This window comes from Belonocnema kinseyi, chromosome 8 (assembly GCF_010883055.1).
Source record: "Belonocnema kinseyi isolate 2016_QV_RU_SX_M_011 chromosome 8, B_treatae_v1, whole genome shotgun sequence".
In the NCBI taxonomy this organism is placed as follows: domain Eukaryota; kingdom Metazoa; phylum Arthropoda; class Insecta; order Hymenoptera; family Cynipidae; genus Belonocnema; species Belonocnema kinseyi.
The window spans coordinates 33,361,658-33,370,981 of NC_046664.1; the positions used below are offsets into that span (position 1 = coordinate 33,361,658).

At 34.1% G+C, this 9,324-nt stretch overlaps 1 protein-coding gene across 1 annotated transcript in view; it reads left to right on the forward strand.

The window, feature by feature from the left end:
• Nucleotides 1-9,324, forward strand: part of LOC117178352 (laccase-1) — a 56,968-nt gene that overhangs the window by 27,912 nt on the left and 19,732 nt on the right. The window contains exons 3-4 of the mRNA XM_033369780.1: nt 7,482-7,759; nt 8,597-8,720. Coding sequence (XP_033225671.1) covers nt 7,482-7,759; nt 8,597-8,720 — 402 coding nt within the window. The remainder of the gene's footprint in view (nt 1-7,481; nt 7,760-8,596; nt 8,721-9,324) is intronic.

Sequence of the window (9,324 nt, forward strand, 5' to 3'; positions counted from 1 at the left end):
CAGATTTAGCCCCCAGTGACCTTTTCTTATTTCCAAACTTGAAAAAATGGCTCGGTGGACAGAGATTTCCAGACAACGAAGACGTCATTGCCTCTGTAAGTGTTAATTTTAGGAACTTCCGAAAACGCACTTTTCTGAAGGATTAAAAAAACTTGAAAAGCGATTGACCAAGTGTATAGAGCTCCAAGGAGATTATGTTGAAAAATAAAAAAAAATTTACCCAAAAAAAATTGTTTTTATACTTCATTCTAAGGACTTATTGAACTACCCTCGTAAATACCTCATTGATCTAAAACCTAGAAAAATCCTAGATGAATAGAACTACGGGATGTAGTAAATAATCTTGAGCGAAAATTAAAAGATATGGAAGAGATTGAAGGACAGAGCGTAGCCGTATTGACAGCTATAGCGAACTCCAGGGAGAGAGAAACTGAGTGTCGAGAGGAGAATTTGGTACTGAAAGATAGGATAATGGAATTGGAAACCCGTCTTGAACAGCTTGAAAAAAAAATATCAGGGGCCATCTTCTCAAGCAACGGAATAAATACTCTAAATACTCGGAAGAAGGACAGGGAGAACAGGAACAGCATTGAAGTAGAGGGGTTGTCAGCCCCACAGGAGATTCTACCATACCGGCGGAATTTGAACCTAGAAGAGAGCAGCAGGAACAGCCAGAGTGGCTAAACAAGGGGGAACTAGAGTACAAGATGAGAGAAAGACAAGTTAGAAAAAATTGGGTTACGAGACGAGGACTCGGAGTGGTAATTATAAGCAAGAATATACACTGATTAAGCTATCATTGTGGAAAGAGAAAATTAACCGCATGGCTAATAAACACAGGCTAAGAGGAGCAGCTATTAGAATTGAAGATGATTTGACGCGAAGTGAAACTCAGGTATTGGAATGGATAGAAAATGAGGTAGAAAGAGCACAAGAGAATAGCTTATCAGCAAATAGTGGCTAAATGAAATGGATCATAGGGGACAATAAATATATTTAGAACAAGAAAAATAAAAAAATAGATATCAGTCGATTTCATGGAGACAGTAGCCATTAACATTAGAAGGGCCGCAAGGTCCCAATAAAACTTTTAAGGCGACAGCAGCGTTTTGAATGTCAAAAAAGTCCAAATTGGACCCTCGGGCCCTTCTAGTGTTAAAGCAGTTTCATGGAACATAGCATGCTCCAAAAATATGGAAGACGTGGGATTTTTGGTGCAACTACGACCTATTGACTTTTCAACAGACTTTGTTAGAAGAACGTGCTTGGAAAGAGTTCAAGAGTAATTTGGATTCCGCCTATGTATGTTATCTAATAGCAGCGGAGAGGGGTACGAAAAAAGGTAGGGCTGAGGGAGAAAACTCGCTGGGATTAAGAAAACATGAAGTGAAGAAGTGAGTGTGAGTGACTGGGAGTATGGTTTAATATTAGAGTAAATTATTAATAGCGAATGGGAAAAAAGTAAAAATTATATCATTGTATAACAACTTGGAAATTAAAAATGTACAAAAGGCCTTAGAAACAAAGATAGAAGAAGGGCGGAACGAGGGCCCGGGTGGAAATTTAAGTCGGGGGCTGGCCATTCTACAGCTGGAGAGCCCGGCTTTAAGTCGGGAGCTGGCCTGGGATATTTTGATTTTTCCCGTTTTAGACTATTTTACAAATTTTAAAATGACAGGAAGTGTAATTTTTTATGAATATTTAAAGTTGTTAACGACTGAACTCTGAAATTTAATCTTGAATGTTGAACATTTTTTAATAATGACATTTTTTTAACTTTCGTGTAAGGTTTGGTTTTTAGGTGTTTTATACTATTTTAAAACGTTTAAGATTAATATAAAATGTACATTTTTAATGAACATTTGCAATTTTTCATAAAGATGGAACTTAGAATTTTTTGCTTAAAAAAAAACAGTTCGAATTTGAAAAAAGTGTCATCGAATTTTTGTCACAAAATGCACTGTTGGTAAGTCTGAATTCATGAAACCTTCAAATTTGTGGTGTCAAAAATATATTCACCCAATATATTTTCACGCGTGGAACATCCATGCGGGTATACGCATCCATTTTTTAATGAAATCAGAAAAAGTAATTAAGTTATAAATAAAGTTTAACAATTTTATTATTGCCAATCAGCGCCCGACCAGCTACTGTCTGAGCATTCAATCATAAGATTTGTCCGATCAGAGCCTAGTCAGCCCCCGACTGGGGTTTTGACATAAATTTTGCCTAGCGAGTCTCTGACCAGCGCAAGTCTAGGCTCTTGACAAACAAACATAGCCTGGTCAGTCCCCGACCAGAAACCTTGTTGTACCAGGGCTAATCCGGGCTATTTCCACCACCGGGGGGTTGGGGGACACATTGTAGCGGATGATTGAAATGCGAGAATAGGAGAAGAGCAGGAACTCGAACATATAGACGTAGAGGGAGGTATAGATGAATTAGAGGAGTTTGAAGCCAACATATTGTTAAAAGATAGAAAATTAGAGGATAAATTAATCAATACGGAAGGAAGGAAATGATTAGAATTTGCTATAATCAAGGACTACAAATCCTAAATAGAAGAATCAGAAGCGATAGAGATGGCAAATTGACGCATATCTTCGAGGACGCAGAATCAGTTCTAGATCACACAGTTAATTTGGCATACGAGAAATACAGTCAGATCATCTTCCAGTAGCCTTCACTTTGGAGGTAAGGAGGCCAGATGCAAATATACGACAAAAAAACAGGATGGATGGAAAGTGTTAAAAAGACTTATATGGGATGAAATCAAGCAGAAGGAATATGAGAAGGAAATGGGAAAACTGTAGGAGGAAATTAAGAAGCCGGAAGGATGGCAGAAAAGATGAAAAAGATTTACAGAATGCATTTGGGAAGCAGCAAAAAGAGTAGGAATGACTAGTAAGATAGGCAAGAAGAAACGATTTGAAAACAAGGATAGGGAAAAGAGGTTTGATGAAGATTGCGTCACTCAGAGGAGTGACATACTCTTTGTTTGGGGAGTCTCTGGAGTTTGGGACACCTTAAAAAATATCGGAAAAGTAAAGAGGAGGATGATCAGGTTAAATTGAAGGAAGGGAAAAGGAAACTAAAGGAAATGTATGAAAGGAAAAAGAAAGAAGAAAGAGAGGGGAAGTGGAAAGAAGTCGAGGATAGTAGTAGCATGGCTGGTTTTTGGAAAGCTAAAAGAAGCTTTCGAACACGAAAGAATAGCAAGAAAGTAAGGGAAATAGGGGGAAAAGCATTTTGAGAATATTTTGGGAGCAAAAAAGGATTTAGAATTTAAACTTAAGGAGAGGACGAATGAATAAGTAGGAGACAAAAAAGGAAATGTAAAAGAAGTAGAACCTAAGACCAAAGATGTAGGGAATTCTAGTAGAATGGAATAAGAGAGACCTCTAAATAAAGAGATTTCATTTGAAGAGTTTGTAAATAGTGTGGAAAATGAAAAAGGCAAAAGCTTCAGGGGAGGATGGTGTAACAATAGAATTTATAAACGGGATATCAAAGGTTTGGGCAGAGGAATGTCATCAAGTATTGAATTATTGTTATTATTATTATTACACCAATAAGCCATTTCCCTCTCGGGGTAGGCGTGACTCACTCGGAGGGGGGGTGGGAGTAATGGGAGGAAGGGATATAAAATTTTGAGATTGATCTAGAATTCTCGTAATATTTATTTAAATAACACGTTCGTTCCGCAACACTGCTCCGACCCAGGTTGCTGCAATCACCCCAAGTGAAGATCCACACAAAGTCGTCATGTAAGGTTCCCCACTTGGGTCCATAAGTGTTCAAGGTCTTTTGTTTCAGGCGTCATTCACTCTACTGACACTCTTTTTATTAAATATTTGGCGCCATATTTTTCCGTCCTAGCTCTCTAGCTTCTTTTATGTCCATGCATTTTTTCATGGAGGTTCTCCTGCTTCTGCGGCTTCTTATGTCTCTTTTAATTAGGGTCTCATTAACACATTCTAACCATTTTTTCCGCGGTCTGCCTCTGGGCACGCTGCCATTTACTTTACCTTGATACACTTGTTTCATTAGTTGTTCATTTGGCATTCTTTTAACATGCCCGAACCAACTTAACCTATTTCTTTCCCACGTATCTACTAACGTTTCTTCTGCACCACATCAGAAGGGCTGTATGAGGTGAGATTTGGAAATGGAAGAATAGAGAAAAAATGCAGAAAGTTCAAGCAAGGTTTGTTAAAATAGTACTGGGAATTGATAGGAATAAACCGGATTATATTTGGAGAACAAAACAAAATATAAGTGATTTTAACCTAGAAGTCAAATATACGAAAAATGTAAGCTTGGCCTCGGGGACAGGAAGAAGATAACGACTGAGATGTTACGAAATATTGATTCTTAGCTAGAAACTAAGAATTGATATAATACAAAAATAAGAAAATTGTGGTAAAAGCGAGTTAGAAATATAGTAAAATAGACACAATTAGTCGTATTATACAGAAGAGTATAAAAACATGGGAAAGAAAAGGATAGAAGGACTAAAAAGGGTTAGAAAATGATAGAAAGGTATAGAATTATTGTGCAACGAGGAATATGATACAGTGATAAAAGTGGGCAGAACAGTGAAGAATTAAATTAAATTAAAGTCCGATAGAAATACATAAACCAGAGTAGAAAATGATATGATTTATGGAAAGGCAAATAGGATTGGCAGTGAAAAAACTAGATGCAAATGGATAGAATTTTTTCTGGGAGAAATAGGGCAAAATGAATTAAAAAGCAACATAATAGAATGAAAAAGGATAGAATAGATGTAAAAATGAATTAGGCAGGGCATATTCTAAGTCTCAATTAGAACTGACGGAATCCCTATTATACAAAAACTAAAAACAAAAGATTTGAAAATCCGATTTTTCTGCGCATGGTGTCGAAACTGTTAACATACTTATTTTTGTTAGTAGTGCACTGTTGCGCAATAAAAAAATATAGCTAAAATCAATTACTTTTCATGGCCGTTATGTGCTAAAATGTAGTTTTGCACTGACCATTATCAAGTTTTAGAACTGACCATTTTTTTAGAACTGATCTTTTGGTCAGAACTGACCGTTAGAATATGCCCTGGAATTAGGTAATTAAAGATCATTAATAAGCTAAATAAATAAAATAGAAACAGATACAAAGTGAACCCCAGGAATAAATTATATCTGTAAATTGGATAAAAACTCTGCAGCACGTTTATCTGACGAAAATATTTATTTGACATATGTAATATGTCAAACAAAAAAGTAAAGGACTGATCTTGGCTAAGTGTTCACTATAAAGTATCAACTGGCCGAAGTGGTGCCTATGTATTCTGTAAGTGGAGATGAATGATTTTTTGGTTAAAATCATTTAAATAAAGTGAAACGATTTAAAAAATGAAGACCGCCAGGATTTTCAAATTCATGGAGACATTTTTTTCGGTGAACCTAAACGCAGCTGCTAGACATCACATATGTCAAATAAATATTTTCGTCAGATAAAATTGATCTTTTGCCAAATAAATTTTATCTTTCGTCAGATAAATTTTATCTTTTATCAGATGAATTTTATCTTTCATCAGATGAATTTTATTTTACATCAGATAAATTTTATCTTTCGTCAAATAAATGCACTGGAGCGTTTTTATCCAATTTAAAGATAAAATTATTCCTGGAGTTCACTGTGTGTTTAGAGACCTTGTAAAAAGAATTCGGATGAAATAAGATGGACAGGGTTAGAAAGAGATAGTATCATTATTAGAAGAAGAATATAATAATGTGATAAAAGGGGATAGAAAAATATACAATCTATAAAGGGAGGAATGAGATAAAGCTGGGTAAAATGTTATTTAATTTTCGACAAGAAGAAGATTAAGTGATCCAAAGTTGTAGAAGGAGATAAAATTATTAAACAAATCAGTTGTATAAAAAGTGATAAAACGAGATAGAAATATAGATTTTTCGGAAAGCATAGTTGAAAAATAAATTAAATAAAGTAATAAAATGAAATTAAAAAATAATAATCTTATAAAGGGTTATAGGATAAAATAGAATATACAGGGATAGAAAGGGATAAAACAGAACATAATTTTTGTCAGGAGGATATAGTGTAAAGTGATAAAACCAGATGATAGGAAGGGCCAAAAGGGTAGAATTATTAGAAAGAGGTATAAGATAAATAAGAAAAGGGAATAGAAGAAAGGTAAAATTGATGAAAACAGGAAGATAAGAAGAGAAAAAAAACCCAGGAAAACCCCTGATCAAATTAAATAGAAATCAAATAAAAATCGAGCATATTTAATAGGGTGGTTTAAAATCACCTTCTTAAAAAAGCAACTGTGATCCCCCCTAATTCGGTTCCTAATAAAAAAATAAATAAATTGCACATTTTCCCCTAAATTTCAATAAAAAAAAGCATCTAAAAGATCCGATCAAACTCGAGATCAAACTACATCTGATAGCAACAAATGGAGAGCAGATTCGTGTTCAGCATGCAAAAATACTTAGAAAGTGATATTTCATATTCAATAGGAGCATAGGTCAGTTTTGTTAACCTGTGGAATTTATAAGGGAAAAAAGTGGACTTTTCTGGAACAACACGATGAAATACGGGAAATAACTAATAAATCATGTTTTAAGTTCAAACAATTCATGAATACAAAAATATGTTTTCAACAATCACTACTTTGATTCTGTAAGAAAGAAGAGCCGACTTTTTGCGAAAAAACAATTATTTAAACAAATATACCTTGCTATCCATTCCTGTTCCAAAAACTCTGTTGCTTTATGTGAATTGCCTTGGGCATAAGTTGTAAGTGCCTAAACTCTAATTTTACAAGAGTAAAAAAACTGTCTAACTGAAAAACATTAAATTTTTTATTTTAAACAAAAAAGTACTTTCGATCTATTAATTAGCTCTTGTCAAATGTACAGCGCGTTCCAAACAGAAGCCAATTATTAATCAGAAAGTTGCATAACTTTCTTATTTTTAAATGTAAAAAATGACATTAAAAGCAGTAAAAACAGGCAACCATCTGCAAAAAAACCTTGTCAAAGAATGGCTTATTCCAAAAAATACCGGACCTAACACATAGAAAACGGCATACATTTTTTATTTTTTAAATTAAAAAAAAAGACAAGAACGAGCTTTCGAACTATTACTTAAATCCATTAAACAATGAAAGGACAATGGCATTTACAAAAATACCAAACATATGTTTGGACCATCTATAATTCGAACTGGTCCAATGGTCAAGGGTATTTAAAAAATACCAAATACAGATTTTGATCCACTTATAAATCGTCATGAATTATAATCTTCTATAGAGAAATGAGTTAAGTCAAAACAATTTTAGGCCAATAAAACGCATTTCCGAAATTCAGCACCTATGCTCTTATGCCTCGAAAGCCTTTGCATCGAATTTCAGGCACGATTCATCTTTGTTTGCAATTACTAAATTTGTCTGTCATTTTTTTTTCCCACAGGGTTTCAAAGAGGAGATGGTATTCTTGGATCAATGATAGTTCGAGTGCCACCTGAGGAAGATTACCACAAGGACCTTTATGATGAGGATACGTTTCAAGTGATAATTACTGACTGGGAACACTCCATGGGAGGAGATACATTCCTAAATCATTATCACACGGGAGGCAGCAACAAACCTCCTAATATTTTGATAAATGGACTGGGACGATATGCAAGCAACATCGACGTCAATGGAACTTCCGCTCTAGTGCCTGTGGCGACCTATACTGTTAAACAGGTACGGCCCCGGACCTTGAATATGTAGTCTTTCAAGGCAAAAGTACATTTTAAGTCGAAATTACATTTCAAGGTAAAAATAAAAGTCAAGGGTACAAATCTGGACCTTCCTCTACGTCTACTCGAGAGTCTAGTTCTCTTAATTACAAAATAAGAAATAAGACCTTCTCAAATACTTCAATGACTCATATTACATTTAACTTTTTTTTTGCATCGTTAGAGAAATATTTGTTTTGAATTAAAGATGCCCTTTCTTTATGAATGTAATTAGGATAATGTTACCTCAAGATTAACAGCGAGCATTGTTGAAAATGATTGATAAAATCGGGGCAAATATTGCCATTGTTCATTGCAACTAATTTTAGAAGGGAACTTAAGGTTAATTCAAAAAAAAAAGTATTTCGGGTAAAAAAATTTTATTTAATAATACTTAATTAGAGGTTTATATTTTTTCCTTCTCTTTTGGTAAAACTAATTCCGATCTAATCCTTATGTTGTAAGGCTCATTTTATTCCTTGAAAGATTCTCTGGAAATATCTTTGGTAAGGTTTGATTTAAAACATGTATTTGTAAATTATTCAATTGCTATTTTTATAAAAAATATTTTCCCTAAATAACATTGTTTGAATAAAAATGTATCAAAGAGATTTGTAGAAAATCTTCCAAGGAATAAAATGAGCCCTTCAACATTAGAATTAAATAAAAATTTGTAACTTCTACCTAAACAGAAAGCAAAAGCATAAAACCCTCAATATTGTTAAATACAAAATTTAAAAATATTAGTATAGGTTTTTATATCAAATTCATAAATTAATTTGAAAATGGGTTTTCTTTACAGAATCTAAGATACAAATTTAGACTCATCAATGCAGAGTTTCTGAATTGCCCCATTCAGATGACTATCGATAATCACACGTTTTACGTCGTCAGTAGTGATGGTAACGACATCGAACCAATAGAAGGTCAGTTTCTCAAGAAGCGGTATAATTTCATTGACATTTTCTTAATCACAGAGAAAAGTCGTGCTTGGATTCAAAATAATTTTTTAAATTTCTGATATCATCGAAAAATGACGTCACTGTTTATAAACAAATAAGTACATTTTTCAATTAATAGGGTATCTAGTAGATCAGGCGATTTTAAATTCGCGGGGTTTTCGCGGGTTTTCATGACCACATTTTTCCCCAATCAATTTAAGGTAGCTGTGTCAAAAATCAGGTCTCTGACCAAAACTTTCTTTGATTTTAATAACACAGGCCGACAAAATTTGACAAAGGTCCGGAACCAGAGACCAGACCTAGTATACCCGAAGGTTTTTGCTGCGCTGAATCCGAATCCGACCTCAGAAAAATTCCATCACCCTCAGTTTTCGAGATATTGTAACCTAAAAGTGCAAAAAACACCGTTTTTTGCTATATTTGAGGTTACATAGCATCTTGAATAAATTTTTTTTTTTAAAAACGTGCGAAAGCATCACAAAGGAGCACCCTTGCTCTCTGAAATCCATTTTTCAGATTCAAGATAGCTTTTTTTCATCGATATATCATTGATTGAAGTTAAGTATTT